The sequence below is a fragment of the Limanda limanda genome, chromosome 13, assembly GCF_963576545.1.
Source record: "Limanda limanda chromosome 13, fLimLim1.1, whole genome shotgun sequence".
Lineage (NCBI taxonomy): Eukaryota > Metazoa > Chordata > Actinopteri > Pleuronectiformes > Pleuronectidae > Limanda > Limanda limanda.
This window is the reverse complement of record NC_083648.1, coordinates 20,313,348-20,330,583: the sequence shown is the minus strand read 5'-3', so window position 1 is coordinate 20,330,583 and position 17,236 is coordinate 20,313,348. Positions and strand designations below refer to the sequence as shown.

Below are 17,236 nucleotides of genomic sequence, written 5' to 3'. Positions count from 1 at the left end.
ATGAACCTGAGCACACTTTGTTTGTCTGTCGTTTAGTGCTGAACAGGAAGCCTACATCGGGTTATTAGAGCTTTTTCCATGAAAAATGAGAAAAGCAATTTTATAGTTGTGTTTAAGGAGGTTATGTTTGCATCTGCATTTGTTGTCTGCATTATAGATTTTTAACTAAAATGTTGAATAATGCCCTATCTGTCAATGTTAAGGAAAGTGGGAAATAATTCCCAGATCTGCTTCCTAATTTGGATCCGAACAGAAAATGTAATGGGTTCTTCCCTGACCCACAGCAAATCCTTCCACTAAATTCTGTGGTAATCCGTTGAGTAGTTATTGCGTAATCCAGCAAACAAATAGAAAAAAACAAATGCAGATGAAAAAAATAAACTCCTTGGTGGAGCTGTTAAGACAAACCTGATATTGTCTTTGTGTTTCTCTCTCCTTTCAGGGATTGTTCTTGCAGACATCATTGAGAAGTACTTTGTATCTCCGACCCTGTTTCGAGTCATCAGACTGGCGAGGATAGGACGCGTACTTCGACTTATACGTGCAGCCAAAGGAATACGAACTTTACTGTTTGCCTTAATGATGTCCATGCCAGCACTGTTCAACATTGGCCTCCTGCTTTTCCTCGTCATGTTCATCTATGCTATCTTCGGAATGGCAAACTTCGCCTATGTGAAAAAACAAGATGGGGTCGACGACATGTTTAATTTTGAGACTTTTGGAAATAGCATGATCTGCCTTTTTCAGATCAGCACCTCCGCAGGCTGGGACAACCTCCTGAGTCCGATCATGGCCAACTCGCCAGAAGAGTGTGACGTTAATTTTGTCAACACCGGCACCAACACCCGGGGAAACTGTGGCAGCCCGTCAGTGGGCATTGCCTTCTTTGTCAGTTACATTATCATCTCTTTCCTCATTGTGGTAAATATGTACATAGCTATTATTCTGGAGAACTTCAGTGTTGCCACGGAGGAAAGCACAGAGCCCCTGAGCGAGGACGACTTTGAGATGTTTTATGAGGTTTGGGAGAAGTTTGATTCTGAGGCGACACAGTTCATTGAGTTTTCGATGCTGTCAAGCTTCGCCGACAATTTGTCTGAGCCGCTGCGCATCGCCAAGCCCAACAGGATCAAGTTGATCTCCATGGACCTTCCCATGGTCAGCGGGGACAGGATCCACTGCCTGGACATCCTGTTCGCCTTCACGAAGCGTGTCCTCGGTGAGTCGGGCGAGATGGACGCGCTCAAGCAGCAAATGGAGGAGAAGTTCATGGTGACAAACCCTTCCAAGGTTTCCCACGAGCCCATCACCTCCACGCTGCGCCGCAAGCTGGAGGAGGTGTCTGTGATCATCATCCAGAGGTGTTACAGGAGGCACCTGGTCCGCCGGCATATCAAACAGGCGTCCTACCTCTACAGACAAGTAAACTACGAGACTGTGGTGGATGTGGAGAACGCTCCAGAAACAGAGGGGCTGATAGCCTCCATGATACAGCACTATGGGCTTGAGATTGTACAGACAACAGAGGACGCTCTCATGTCCTCACCACCATCATATGACAGCGTTACAATGGCAGCCAGCGACCTCTCGGAGGTCATCAGATCAATATCCAGAGACTCTGATCTTGTAGAGCCAGGTGAAAACTATGAAGAAACTTTTCTTTGAGACTCGACTGTGTGGAAAGAGATAGTGTGGTTTTATATAGCTCAAAATATCTCATGGTCAAAGAGATAACATTTTATATACACATATATTTATATGTCGAGGAAATAGGCTTTATTTTTAAGTAACTCGCAGCCTCTGTTTAAACTGAACAACCCACAATTACAGTTAATACCTTCATCCATTAAAGGAGAACAGCTCTATCCTCACTCACCAGAAAATAAAGAAATCTCTGTTTTTAATGTCTATTTATATTATACATGAATAACAGGGGATTACATACGTTACCTGCATATGGAGTATTTCCCCCTCTTTAGTCGAGAGTGTGGTCAGTAGGACTTTTTGATTTCATGTTCAGAGTTTGTAATACTTTATCTCAAAACCCTGCGCTCGCACTCAAATAGTCCCTGCTTCTACTCAGATTCACTCTGCTTGTGCTCAAACTTTGCGCATACACTCAGATTTCCTGTGCTCCAGCTTCAGCCCTTCCCCTCACGCTGCTTCAGTGCACGAGTGAGACGTTTGCTCTCAGAGCGATTTCTTTATATCTTTCCGTTGGTTTGTTGGTTGGTTTCTTTGTAAATAAGTTCGTTTGTAAGCAAGATTAAACAAAAACTACTGGAAACTTGGTGGAAGGACATGTTGTAGGTTAGGAAGAATCCATACAATTTTGGTGTGAATACAGATCAGAGGAAGGATCCAGAATTTTTGGTCACTTTCTTTGCAAGATCAGGTGAGTTTTAAAAGTTTTATTCATTTCTCTTAGAATAATTTATGCATCTTAAGCAGCAACAATGTATTATTCCTTTTGAATAACGCCCTATCTTCCAATGTTTATAATTCCTGAAACTGCCACCTGATCTGTATCAGCATAAACATATAATGGGTTCTTCCCTGATGCAAACTATGTCCTAGTTTAATGGAAATCTGTTCAGTCGTTTGTGTGTAATCTTGCTTACAAACAAACGAACATACGAACCAATCAAAAGACAGCGGTGAAAACATGACCTCCTTGGCAGAGGTAATGATAGAGACACGGGCTCAAAAGGATTAAATGTATTCATTCCATCACACAGAAACATGAACAAAACCTACTTTCCAGTTATTACTCAATATGTATCGCTCCATACATGAAGAAATTATATATATATTGAAAAGGTATAACTTGCCATTTTCTGGTCAAACATAGCACAAGTTTAGCTTTAACATATTTAATAAAATGAAAGGTTGTGTGAACTAATGATCCCTGAATTATGTGCCTGATATTGATTGTCGTCCGCACACTTCTCTCAACCTCTTAAGACCATTGAATTTGATCTGATGGATGTGGAGTGGAGAAGAATGAATGCACTGAAAGCTCATTTTGTTACTGACTGTATAAAGGGGCTGTGTAATGTACGTAAAGCTAATTTCTACCTGTTTTTTTGTAATGTATTTATATTGAAAGACAATGTCAGTGATTCATGATAACACAATATGATGAAATTATATAAATATACTGTGTTAATTTTGATATAAAAAACTTTCCTTCAGAACCGGATGGTCTGTATTTGTATTTAGATTGATCACTTCATGGGCTCTTTATTAAATGGTAAAAAAAACAGACTATTTTTTGGTTTTCCAACTGTCAATGTAGCTCAAATAGTTGATGTGTGGATTATTCTGAAAAGTAAAGTTAAGGATATTCATCTTAAAAATAACAAAGCGAGGCAAAACTGTGCATTGTCTCTCTCATTTTCACATGAGGAACCAGTTAGCTTATTTGACCTCATTACCAGGCAGGGCACCGTTAAATCTCTTTCTGAGTACATGTGTATAAAAAACAGGACAGATGTGCACAAACCTCTGCATCTCCATGGCTGTCTGTCCTTGCCCTTTAAAGGTTGAGTTTGTTTATAATGCCTGATCTGTGCCATTAATGAGTCCGTCTATTCCTTGAAATATTCATTGAAGATCAGGTGCTCACACACACACACACACACAGAGAGAGAGAGAGAGAGAGAGAGAGAGTATTACACAGTTATTCTGCTGCATGATCTATCACCAAAAACTCTACTGTAATCGTGGAAAATTGAAAAGTAGATAATGACCAGCCATTAAAGAATATAATAAATCTAAGGATTGGCAGATAAATATTTAGGACATTTGTGTGTATTGAGCAGGACTGTTGCTTTCTCTAACTTAATAGCTGAGCACTCCAACATTTTCAGTTTGGAAAAAAAAATCATCAAGGGTGCCAATTCGGATTTATCCCCAAAGAGATTTCCTCTCTCTGGTTGTCGGGGTGGTCAAATCCAACTCTGACCAGCTGGGATAGAGGGATAATCTGTGTGTAAAAAAAAAAAAATCACTTGTTTTAATTACACACTCTCAGACACACAAATGCACGCACTCTCTCTCTCTCTTTTACCCTCACCCACACACATGTACACACATGTCCATACATTTAACATGTGGTCATTCATGCATTAACACGGCTACTATGCCAACACGCACCACACTATGGTCATCCATCCCCACGGCAGGCAGATGCTTATTTAACTCGGTTTGTGAGGGTAGTGGCAGAAAAATGTGACTTGAATGAATGTGACTTGGTAATTGATCTGATTTTTAAGCGTTTGGACATGTGGTGGAGATTAAAGCTTCATCAGAGATAGAAACATTTTTTTAAAAGATTAACAAGGCACTATATCTAATTGTAAAATGCACCAGCACACAGTAAAACACAGGGCAATGTCAAAGTAATGCATTACAAACCGTCTTCATGTAATGTGGATATGGTGAACGCTAATACAAAAAGGTTTTTGATGAATTGCATGCTCCATATATGTATTAATTTATTCACATACCATTTAGTTAAATAAAGGTCATGAGTCACGTCTAGTCTCGTCGTCTGTCAGTCAGAGGACAGTGAGATTGTTATTTTTCAATACAATAGCATTTGTGTCTAATTTATTCATATATTTATATGGGCAGGTCATTTTTATGGAAGCCCATTTCTACCAAGAGAAGAAAATATAAATAATTACTATAACGTAAATCTAAATATGACAAAATCTTAATTCTGATGATTTTGTATGTCAAAATGTTTACTATTGTTTTGAGTTACACCTGCAATAACTTGGGGACAGTATTGCAGACCCATACAGACATTTTACAGAGTTTGAAATTTACCAAAGTGGTTGCAAAACAGTTGCACAACCAACAAAGCCCCATCATCATTCATTTTGAATCATGTGTCTGTGAAGAAGTCCAATATTCACTCTGCTCTTTGCTCCGTTTTGTTCTCCACCAACTCCAGAAAGGAAAGATCTGTCTCTTTAGCTGCTCAGTGCTTCACACTTTTCAGACAACCAGCTGCTATCATTGCCTTGTCTGCAGTTTGATGCTGTGTTCAAAGTCCACAGTGAGTTTTTAGAGCCGCACAGTCGAACAACTGCTGCCTTAAAGTCTGGTGCAGCTCCTGCTCAGCTCAGCTCAAATTCTTCTTGACTATGCTGGAAATTAACTGGTGTTTCTGCTTATTAAGTTTTTCCAATGGAATTAAAATGGTTATTGGGGCAAAATAAAACACTTTCACATTTTTAAAAAGGAGCCATAGAGGTTTTAAACATTCAAAATAAAAGGTAAACCTGGACAAGGTATTTGGCGGCTGGTTGCCTTGTTGTCATGACAACATAAAAACCGAGCCTGGCCTCACTCAAGGGCTGTGAATCCCAAAAAAAGGGGAGAAATAGGAAGCAGCCTTTTTAGGTACAAAAGGCAGCATCTGTCAATCACCATGCATTGCAGGGATTTACTTAGTCATGGTGGCTGACACTGCACAGATGGTCTGATGAGGCACTATCTAATTACTTCTGTAGTTCTGATGAATACTCAGCAGGCCATCGCGGTCAGAGATCCGTCACTGCCACCACCAGGGCTTTCATGCATATACAGATCAGTATATATATGGACTACGTCTACGTGTTTGCAGCAGGGGATTTTGTGCGAGTATGTAAATCAGGAGACGGAAGAAAATACGTCAGGGGCACAGAAAGGCCAACAGCATGTACTATTTATGTGTTAATGAAACACATGTGGTAAAGATTTCTTTGTTGATTTATTATCTCTAGGATTTCCCGTGTTTTATTCTTCCCCTTGAAGCTCAGGTTTAACATCAGGATGAAACGACAGACACTCCTAAAAACAAGCGTTTTTCCTAAGGTGCAAAATTAAAAATGTATGCCGCAACTACAACCAAGCATATGCAGTGATCACAACTTCAAAAGCTTTCATATGTTTTTTACACTGTTCCATTTGCTTCAACATGGGCATCATAATATGGAAAACATGGTTTGTAAAAACCAAGACTTGTGGAAAGCACCTTCAGAGGTTATATAAATCCAGTGCATTTATCATTTCACCAGGTTTCTGTCGATTCAGTGCAGGAAGACAACAGGTTGGTTAACTGGTATTTTGCAAAAAAATTGATGAGGAAAAGTATTTGTAGTGTGAAAACCAAAAGTAAAGGCTCTTTAGAGGGAAAGACACCAGAATCTGGAAGGTAATTGTGAGATATACCTTTGTTATGACAACCGTCTGGGAGTAGAATTTCATATTTAGTTTGAAAATAGGAATGTAAGCATTATGAATTACAGAGAGAGGTATCTGCCAAAGCTCTAATGAAACTGCCTATCCATGTTTAAATGATTTATTTTACACTAAGTGCGTTTTGAGGAACGTCCTGCCTTTGTTTGAGCAACATTTGTTCAGCCATGTTTGCCGTGTGCCATTTTTCTGTTTGTGCGCCACAGCATACTGGACGAAGTGTGGCAGTCACCTTGCTCCAGTAGAGGGCAGTGGTGCAGCAGTCTGGGTGCAACGCTGCCTTTTCCTCAGATGAAGAAGTGATGTCCAGCTGCATTTAGCATCGGGAAGAAAGTGTCGAGGAGTGAGAGTAAAACTTTGGTTTCTCTGCTGGTCGCTGCAGGAGGAAGATCTTTCTAATAAGGACACGCTCCTCTGTTGAAGCTCAGCTGGCACAGCTCCTCTTGAGGGAAATGGGTAAAGTTGAGTGTTTTCCTGATGTCACCATCGGTTTGTTCTGAAGATAGCATGCCTGCTAACATTACCGTTATAATATAATAATAATCATTATTACTGCAGGTTATTAATTAAGATATAAAAAATACATAATATGGTTTAAAAATATATATTTGGCTTTATAATAATATAAAATAAATAAATACAAGGAAAAAATTCCAGTAAAACAGTATTTTTAACAAAAAATAACGAAATAATACTGTTGACATCATAAGGATTTATTCCTACATTCATTTTATATCATATTGAGATGATTTCTGAAGATATCACCAAAGACTGCAAACATGCATCAACAGGTTCTCCCACTAAAAGAGAGAAAACTACACCCACACACTATCAAAATTAATCACTTTGCCTCTTTTCTTATATTTGGCCTATGACACGAACTATCTTGCAGAAAGGTGAGTCTTTTTACTTTGTCTCTGTGTTTGATGTGTAGTCTACAGTGGAGAATCAACAAAAAATTTTCATTGGAAAAATAAACAAGGACGATCTCATCTCCTGGAGTCTCACTCCTGGAACCCAAATCATGAAGTAATCTTATTATAAAACTATGCAACTCCTTCAAACAACACACAGATGTAACCAACGATTTACTGTCGCCCACTACCAAACATTTCCTCCTCCAAAAGAACGCCCTTTCCTGTGTCTGTTTGATTCTTTTCTTAAGAATAGGCGGTTTATTGCAGGAAAAATTCTGATACTTGTGATAATGTGGTGCTGATGTGTATTATGTTATTTGTGAGACCTTAAGTAAAGTAAATTAGGTTATAACCTAATGAAGTTACTCCACATTCCTCATTTTAATGCAGGCAACAGACTTTTTTATCATTATATTGCAACTTCTTTGATGTCTAATTGCAACTTTACTCACATGATATTACGACATTATTCTAGAAATCTAGCAATTGTTTTATTCAACTTTCCTCACATACCCAGTTGTAGTAATCCTTGTCACTGAAGGGAGCTCATGTTTTCTCCGCACAGCTTTGTGGCACTGATTATAATTTTTTTTGCTTCATTTTTTGTAACAGAGAGATGTGTGTGAATGGATCAGTTTAATGTTCTAATGCTGCCTCTGTCTCTCTCCCCTGGCAGTGGGTGCCCTGCCCCTGTCCTCACTGAGGCTCCTGGCTCCACCTCTGCGGGTGATGCTGGCTGTGATGTGGAAGGTGGTTCGTCAGAAGAGTGTAAAGCATTACATGAAGGTGGTGGAGTTTGTGTCCTTGGTAGCTGAGGCCATCCCTGACATATTGACTGACAGACAGAGGAGACTGCTCACTCTGGGATTAAGAGCAAAGGTAGGAAATACATATCCACTATACTGTTTATCATTAAAGGGTTAAGGTTTGGGTAAGGCTGATATCAGTCCAGTGTTATCTTCTAGTGATACAACTTATTTTGAAAGATTTCAACCAGATATCTGATATCCATCTTGTAGCTTTTCTTCTTTAATACACATCTTGGGAGAACAAAACTTTATTGAAAGAACACAAAGGTATTAACAGGAACATGTAAAATGTTGCAGAGGAGGGGAAATGTATTTACAGACAGTTTTTTTCAACCCAAAATAAAACATTAGAAAATGAAATAGTATTATGCTCTACCATACTAAAAGACACCATGACCAATGCGCATTTTGTTTTAGTGAGGAGTTTTCTGTTCAATCTAAAATGTGATCAAAGGGCGTTATCCTCACCACCATGGTTTATCAGTGATTTCATAAAAAAAAAAAAAAAAAAAGGTCAAGTGGAGTCAAGTTTCATTTTTTTATTAGTCAACATAACAGAATATATGTATTATTGTTGTTACAGATGTCAAAAAAACAGTTGCCTTGTGATTTTAACCTGCATTTAATAGTATAGTCCAGAAAATCTCCCAATTATCAGCTTCCTAGTCTACATCCGTCTTAGGTTTTCTCTTGTTAGAACTGTCCACAACAACTTTACATTGAAAGTTTAAACTGGTGTAAACTTCCTTAAAGATGTACAGTATCTGTAATTATCACCTTCATTGTTGATACATTCGGTGGATTAAAACCAAATCAATCATATATATACTAATTGAGTGGACCCTGAAGGCATTATCTATCACTATATTCTTTTGTCTGGCAGTTAAGGCCAATTTATGTCTCTCCGTTTTTTCTATTACGGACAGATAAGACCGCCCTATCCGTCATGGAACGCCCTCTCCGAGCGCCTCGGAGAGCTTTTCGTACACCTCTGATTTTTCTAACTGTCCGTGTTTATGTCGGAGAGCCCACGGACAGCTCTTGGCTGTGATTGGTCCGCGAACTACATCATTTCCGTATGACGTCATTTCCGTATTTTCCGGACCTCAAACTTCCTGGGAGACAAGCTAACAGAGGTAAACAGAGACACTTGGACTTCTTCTTCCCAAATGGGGTAGGCTTCTCTGAGCTCGTCTTCCGTTGCGCCACCTATGGGTTTGGCGGTGAATTTTTTTCGACGTACAGTGGTCGGAGAGGTAAAAATCTAAAAGACTCTTCGCCCTCCGTGGAGCCCTCTCCGAGAAACGGATACTCAGTAGCATACTGGAGCCTTAACGCTATCACTGGGCTGGTTGCAGCTACCGAGAAGGAGTATTTAGTTTATTTATTTTCAGTGTCTTTTCCAGATGACTTTACAGATGCTACGTTCTGAACAATCAGAAGATCTCAGACATGTTACAACACACTTAAACAGCCTCCTGCCAACCAGCTCAAAACAGGTGTGTGACGTCTTCCTTCGTGGACATTAAATATTGACTTGTTTTCTCTGGTCCTGCTTATTTTAAATATGCATATTGTACTTGACAGCTTCAGCCCCAAACTGAAGCCCTCGAAGACAACTTTGTCCGACTCATTCAGAGACTTCTAGATGACTCAAAGGGGAGAGAACACTTTCTCGAGGTACTTGTTTGCTTTAACATGAAAAGGGGCAGTTTTTTTGTTTGTTTGTCAAATGAGGCAGTGCTTTGAGACTTCATATATATGATTTAAATGTTCTGCCTGACAGAATGTGTTTCCCGTGGAGTACGGCCCCAACTTTGATACAGCACTGGAGACGATGGTTTGTGATTTCTTCACCCGGCTGGAAGAGCTTCTGCATATACCAAACTTTAAACAGGTAAAGAGACTAAATTCTGCTTTAAAAATGTATTAAATTCCCTAATGAATGTTCATATTTCCTGGTCCAGTCCCTCATAATAATAGTTTTATTAATTTGGTAAAGACCGCAGTATGGATCGGTGATACATCCTCTGTGCTAGAAGAGCACATGCAGTGTGTGACCACTACAGATGACCTCAAAGTTTTGCTCAGAAGCAAGGTGCATCATGGTGAAATGGCCAAGATGGATTCCATTGGTAAGTTTGTTTGATCATTTATAGACAAAATGGATCGATTGACAAAATATCATCAGCTCACTTTGTAATGACAGTAATTATTTGTTGCAGCTCTCGTGTCGATATGTTCCATCCCTTTGAAAAAGTAAATATACAAGCAGTAAAGTTGTTTTCTCTTTTCTGTTTTCAAAAAGGGCCCTCTCCGTCAGAGCAGCAGCTCTTCTTATCGTTATCTCTCCCTCCTTCACTGAGGGCAACCAAGGACATGGAATCAAAAACACAGACATTTGAAAACCAAAGAGAGTCTGAGGCGACTTCTCCTCAGGCGGTGGGAGACACGATGGAAAAGGATAGAAGATGGTCGTATGAGAATGAGACTCCGCAGAGCAGCACAGAACACACAACAGGAGAGAAATGCAGTGACCGGGTTCCTGATGTTCACATTGTGGAGCAGTGTGATGACAGAGCTACCTCTACATCTGCTCAGAGCCCTGTAATGTCTGGATCTTTAATCGGCCACCCTCGGCTCAGAGTTGCACAGAAATGCAGTCAGTGTGCGAAGTGCTTCATTTACCGTTATGAGCTCCTGGAGCATCAAAGACTGCACACTGGAGAAAACCCCTACAAGTGCTCTCAGTGCGGAAAGGCCTTCAGGAGGACGTCTGCCCTGTCCTCTCACAGACGGACACAGTGCACGAAGGCCGCTTATATTTGCATCAAATGTGGAAATAGCTTTCAGTCTATACAGGACCGATTTAGACACCAGTGTATTGAAAGTGTCCCGAAGTTTGACTGTTCTCAGTGTGGAAAAGGCTTTAAGAAAATGTACCTGCTGGATAAGCATGAGCTGACTCACAGCCAGGACCGCATCTTCAGGTGCAAACAGTGCAGTGAGGTGTACCCCAACATGGGCGAGCTGCGATCCCATCAGAGGAATCATCCTCCCAAGCTGTCCCATCAGTGCGTGCAGTGTGGGAAGGTCTTCAGCTCGGCTGCGTGTCTCACAGCTCACGAGCTGCGCCACAGACAGCAGAAAACGCAGATGTGCATGCGCTGCGGCAAGGCCTTTAAGAGCAAGCATGACCTGAGTCTGCACATGCGCAGTCACACAGGTGAGAGGCCTTTCCAGTGCACGTACTGTGGGAAATGTTTCTCGGTGTCCGGAAATCTCACCGTACACATTCGAACTCACACCGGAGAGAAACCATATCTGTGCTCTGACTGCGGAAAGGCGTTTGTTTCAACCGGCGAGCTGCAGATACACAGACGCACCCACACGGGGGAGAAGCCGTACAAGTGCACTGTGTGCGAAAGAGGATTCACCATGGCCAGTAAACTGACACTTCACATGCGTGTTCACACCAGGGAGCGCCCGTATGTCTGCTCTGTGTGTGGGAAAGGTTTTTCACGTGGCGGCGAACTGAAGAAACATACCATGAACCACACGGGGGTTAGACCCTACGCCTGTCAGCTTTGTGCAAAGACTTACACATGTCTCAATCACCTGAGGAGACACGTAAAGACTCACAGTGGGCTCCAGACCGCCTGATCATCATAAAGCATTTCTTTCAAATAAATGTTTTGACTTCATGCACTGTGCGGATTTTATGTATTGGCTTTATTATTTATCACACTTATTTATTCATCATTGGAGTGAACATCATTTGCAATCATATCTGCTGTTAAACAACAGTATTTTGAAGTAACCTATTTGTTCCTGACTTTCTGATTCAAATTATTATTATTAATTATTATTAATTATCAAATTAAAAATCTTGCAGTGGCCTTCACAATATCAGTATTGGAAGTGAGGGAAAAATGTATAATTTAAATAAATAAAAACTCATACATTTCAAAAATATGCATATGTATATCGTGTTTGAATTTTTTCTGAACGTTTCTGGAAAATAAATTTAGATTTTTTTTCTGAAATAAAATACAAATTTTGTACAGAAATGTTATTTCGTTTTCTCTTATTTTTAAATGAAGCCATCAACATTTATTTTAAACCTTTCATTTTTAAGTTCTCTGTATGATTAAAATCTCATGAGCCATCAGAAAATAGAGTTGATCAAGTAGCTGATCAGATTTAGTTATTTGATCGTCTGGCGAGGAGGTGCAACTTACATTGACATCAGATGAGACCGGAGTCCCTGTATCCGGGCTAACCCGCACAACAAAACGAGCGCTCCTGTTACTATCTGACACTGGCTGGACCAACGCTCTTATTATGAACAGCGTGTTTCAGGAAGAAGTTGGCGCCTGTAGCCCCGCCTGCTGCTAGCCTGCGAGCTAACGAGACATCTCGTTGTCACGCTTCATCTTCCCGTCGTTATTGAAGGGGAGCAGAATGAACGACATAGGTATGGATCAGCTCGCCAAGCCTTACACGAATATGTATTTTATTTGCTCCTTTTACAGCTAGCCGAATAGCTAGAGCAAAGGATTAGCTGTGGCTCAGCAGGCCTCGACTAATCCCTGGAACAAGAATTGTTTTGCCCAGTACTGAGCCGGTTCTCACACTAGCGACCTTGCAGCTAGTATCTTAACGTGGATGCTTTGTTGTGAGCACAACTCGTAGATAAAAGCTTTAAAATGTTATCAGACGCAGCGGAGCTGATGGGTGTTTTCAACAGACCGTAGCTTCATTTATAGTGAAGTGACTGATGTTATGCTAAATGCTAACGCTAGCAAACAGGTCACGTCCACGTCCCATCCGTGAATTGGCCCTTCGCTGGGACTCCTGTGCAATGCAACATCAGCACATATGCGTTCGTTTTAGTATACAACTATTCGAGCTGGAGACATTACTCGAGCAAGCTGCTCTGTGGGACGCCTGGTGCTTCAGAGAGCGGAACATCATCTGCTGTGTTTGTAGCGTTAGCATCACAGATGCAGTGTTTACCAGAGAGTGAAGGGTCACTCACTCCTAACCCCAGAGGATGGACTGGCTTTATAGAAAGGTGCTGTAGCAATAACATAATCCTGTCTGGTCTTCCACTAGCACTGGATTCTTCACCACTGTTCTCCTCAAAATAAATTCCATGTTTTGAAGAGTTGCAATGAAAGACGGTTCCTACATATAACATTTAATCCAGACTGCACTGTCAAAACATATTCCATCACCAGTGATCTCTGGGCTCGGGTTGTGTAGCTTTAAACATAAAAAGTTGTTCATTCTCTTTGAATGGACATGCATGTAAATATTTTCCAGTTTTTTGGGTTATATATTTTGCCTTTCACCTGATTCCGGATGTTTTTTTCTTCATTATACTGTATCAATCTAATATACCCCTTGTGATTTCAACATTTGTGAAGATTTTTCATTGTTGGGAAAAGATAATAAGTTATAAAAGCCTCTGGGTTTCTTCAACAGCAGCTGCACTGAACACGTTTCCGATATTGTTTAGTTGTGCTTAAGCCAATCTAATTTCTCTCTGAAGAATTCAGCGTCCCCCTGTCCTCACTGGCACTTCTGGTCCCACCGCTACGACTGATGTCAGCAGTGATGTGGGAAGTTGTTCGCCAGCGCAACATAAAGCACTATGGCAAACTGGAGGAGTTTGTGTCCATGGTAACAGATGCAGTTCCTGAGCTGATGAGTAAAAGAGAAGGGAGGCTGCTTTCACTGGGCCTGAGGGCTAGGGTAAGTCATTAGTGATGTATTTGTGTTTGATAAATCGTAAGTGAATAAGACTTCAGCAGTGTTGGAAACAATTTCATGTGAATTTTGAAAATGGAAATTGCATTTTCTACAGACAACTCTTGAACTGTTGCGTTCTGAACATCCTGAGGACCTCAAGGCTGTAGAGACCCACCTTAACAGAATCCGGTCTTCTTGCATTGAGGAGGTGAGCAAAGAATGTCTTTATTGACCAACTATTAAGTGATTAAGCAATTACCATAACACTTTAATAGATTGATAATTGTTTTAATACATTTATAAGAAACGATGGTAACAAGTTAACAGGTTCCAATTTGTGAGATTTCCTGATTTGCTGCTGTTTTGTCTCATGTGTTAGTTAATAAAACACTAAATTGATCAGCAAATTGGTGGTTTTATATTTTATTCTGACTGGTGTTTTTGTTTTCCCAGACAAATGATCCTATTATTGAAGCACCAGAGGCTAACTTTATGAAGCTGGTACAAGGGCTTATTGAAGACACTGACGGCAGAGAACATTTCCTCAAGGTAAGATTCATATTTGCCTTTTATTATTGTGTTGTAATAAAATGTATGATTCCCCCGAATTTCAAATCTCATAAGACGATTCATCTCAAATTTAAATATTTAAAATCTGAAATATGTAATTTTGATATTGTGTGACTGATCATTCCAATCACATCTTATTCTGAATGTGTAAAACTATATTCCCCCCCCCCACAGAACGTGTTTCCTGTGGAGTATGGCCCCGACTTTGACACAGCACTGGAGACTTTAGTTTGTGAATTCTTCACAAGACTCGAGGAGCTGCTGCCAATACCAGATTTCAAACAGGTAGAGAGAGGATCGCTACAAAGTGACCAAACTTTTTGAGTGCTTTGAATTTGAATTTCAAAATCTCTTACTTCTGTACAGACTGCCTCCTGGATAAGTGCTGCCCCCTCTGTCTTAGAGGAGTACATGCAGTGTGTCTCAAATGGAGATGACCTTAAGTTTCTCCTCCAGAGCAAACAGTGCCATGGAAAACTGGCAAAGAGCAGCATTGGTATGTGCACATCCACTATAAACTACTCAATGACAATGACATAAGCTGAAGAAATACGAGACCAATATGACTAATTCTCTTTTCTTATTTTCCACATAGCTCCGTTCCAGTCAGATGATCTGCTCATTCCCTCTCTGTCTCTCCCTCCATCGCTGGAAGTAGCCATCGCCTCCCACCCCGGTGCTTGTGACGATGAAAATAATGACGTTCCTCAGATTGTTATGTTCGATGAGGAATTGTCCACAAACCCTTCCACCTCAACGGACTTTCCTGAATCACCAAAACCGACTGACGTCCCATCGTCTCCTCACAGAAGACTGCAGTCCGCGATGCACAAATGCACCGAGTGTGACAAGTGTTTCAAGCATCACTCGGTCCTCATCGAGCACCAGCGAGTTCACACCGGGCTGCAGCCTTACAACTGCTCAGAGTGTGGGAGGGCTTTCAGGACCGCCACCCTGCTGGCCGGACACAGGCTGCGCAAATGCAAAAATGCTGCATATCTGTGTATTAAATGTGGGAACAGTTTTCCAACCTCGCTGGACAAATTCAGACACCACTGCCCAAAACGGGGCCGTAACTATGACTGTGGGCATTGTGGAAAGAGATTTCAAAAGTCCAACAGCTTGAAGGAGCATCTGCTGACTCACGTTCAAAACCGGCTTTTCAAGTGCAGCCATTGTGGGGTGGGGTTTTCAGGGATTGGTGACCTGAAGTATCATCAGCAGGTAGATCATGATAAGCCATACCAGTGTAAACAGTGCGGAAAGAGCTTCATCACCTCCAAGTGTCTGACCAAACATCAACAACGGCATCAAGAGGTTGTTGAAATGGAGACGGGCAAATTAACGAGTGGAGGTAAACATAGAAAAGGCGGCTCAGGTCATCGCTCTTCTTTAGCCTCTCTGTCGTCCAGGAAGACGTCCAACAAATCCGTCTACCCTCGCGGACGAGTCATCCATAACTGTCCTCTGTGTGGGAGGAGCTTTAAGTATCGCTTTGAATTCCTGGAACACCAGAGGTTCCACACGGCGGTGAAGCCATATAAATGCTCCCAGTGTGGCAAATCCTTCCGCACTGAGGTCCACCTGTCCGGTCACAGGAGGAGAAAGTGTAAAAATGCTGCCCACATCTGTACCAAATGTGGCTGTCAGTTCAGGTCTCTACACGATCGCCTCCGACACCAGTGTGTGCAGCTGCTGACAAAATACGAGTGTTCTCACTGCGGGAAGACGTTCAAGATGGCCCACCTGCTCAGGAACCATCAGATGAGTGATCACCAGCTTCCCTACAGTCCCAACCATCGCTTCAGGTGCAGATACTGTGAGGAGACTTTCCCTGGGATCAGCGAACTGAAGTACCATCAGAGAGTTGACCACGAGAAACCCTACCAGTGTCAGCAATGTGGCAAGTGTTTCCTGTCTGAAAAATGCCTAGCCAATCACGAGCTGCGCCACAACAATGACAGACCGGAGAGCTGCATGGTCTGTGGCCGCGGCTTTAGGAACCGCTATGACCTGAAGCAGCACATGCGCACCCACACAGGAGAGCGACCTTACCAGTGCACCCACTGTTCCCAGTGTTTCTCCACTGCAGGAGGACTGAGGAGTCACACCCGGGTTCACACGGGCGAGAAGCCGCACGTTTGTCCAGATTGTGGGAAGGGCTTCTCCCAGATTGGTGCAATGCGCACGCACAGGCTCACCCACACAGGTGAACGGCCATTCAAGTGCACGGTATGTGGCAAAGGTTTCACGATGGCACACAAGGTAACGGTTCACATGCGCGTCCATACTGGGGAGCGGCCGTACGTGTGCACTCAGTGCGGGAAAGCCTTCTCAGATGGAAGTGTGCTGAAGCAGCATATGCTGAACCACTCAGGAGTGAGACCGTACCACTGCCAGATCTGTCCCAAGACGTACACGTGTCTGAACCACCTGAGGAGGCATCTGAAAAGCCACTCCAACATGAACTGAGCCACACAAGAAGAAAAGCTGGAGCAGAATCCAATGACATTTTACAAATATACTGAAACACTGCCTTTGACCGGGTGGCTCATGAAACTGCAATGTACTGACGTACCCAACCAAGCAATACCTGAAGGACTATAAAGATGTTGTACAGTTTCTGTTCAAATTGACAAAAAGTTTCATTTTGCAGTTCTTGTCTAACTTTGACTGTTGAAAAGTATCACGTGAACAATTTGGCTCTGTGTAAATAAGATGATAGACAAATAATGTGAGTTCAAAGTTAAAATTGTGACACTGTCAATTCAAAATGACATCACTTTATTCCTCTTGGCCTTTTATATCCCAACTGTGGTTTGTGGATTTCAGATTAAATGACCTTGTTACACCTTGTGCATGTTAACTGATTTAATTAATTCAAGACAAAACACTGCAATAAAAAGTATTCATCCCTCTGAGTGGAAAGTG

General features: G+C 41.6%; 3 protein-coding genes across 4 annotated transcripts in view; all 3 read left to right on the top strand.

Annotated features, from left to right (window-relative positions):
• LOC133017886 (sodium channel protein type 4 subunit alpha B-like) overlaps window positions 1-1,665 on the top strand; it is a 34,969-nt gene extending 33,304 nt beyond the window's left edge. For both annotated transcript variants that reach the window (XM_061084130.1, XM_061084129.1), the window contains exon 26: window positions 443-1,665. In XM_061084130.1, the coding sequence (XP_060940113.1) occupies window positions 443-1,665 (1,223 nt within the window). The remainder of the gene's footprint in view (window positions 1-442) is intronic.
• Window positions 1,666-7,848: 6,183 nt separating this feature from the next.
• Window positions 7,849-11,799, top strand: LOC133017889 (zinc finger protein ZFMSA12A-like). The gene is made up of 6 exons (XM_061084135.1): window positions 7,849-8,048; window positions 9,385-9,477; window positions 9,566-9,658; window positions 9,765-9,875; window positions 9,981-10,113; window positions 10,287-11,799. Exons 1-6 carry the CDS (start codon window positions 7,899-7,901, stop codon window positions 11,639-11,641), a joined length of 1,935 nt encoding a protein of 644 aa, XP_060940118.1. The 5' UTR covers window positions 7,849-7,898; the 3' UTR covers window positions 11,642-11,799.
• A 536-nt stretch (window positions 11,800-12,335) lies between these two features.
• Window positions 12,336-17,233, top strand: LOC133017887 (zinc finger protein 420-like). The gene is made up of 7 exons (XM_061084131.1): window positions 12,336-12,455; window positions 13,536-13,738; window positions 13,851-13,943; window positions 14,189-14,284; window positions 14,480-14,590; window positions 14,672-14,801; window positions 14,901-17,233. Exons 1-7 carry the CDS (start codon window positions 12,443-12,445, stop codon window positions 16,775-16,777), a joined length of 2,523 nt encoding a protein of 840 aa, XP_060940114.1. The 5' UTR covers window positions 12,336-12,442; the 3' UTR covers window positions 16,778-17,233.
• Window positions 17,234-17,236: the final 3 nt, after the last annotated feature.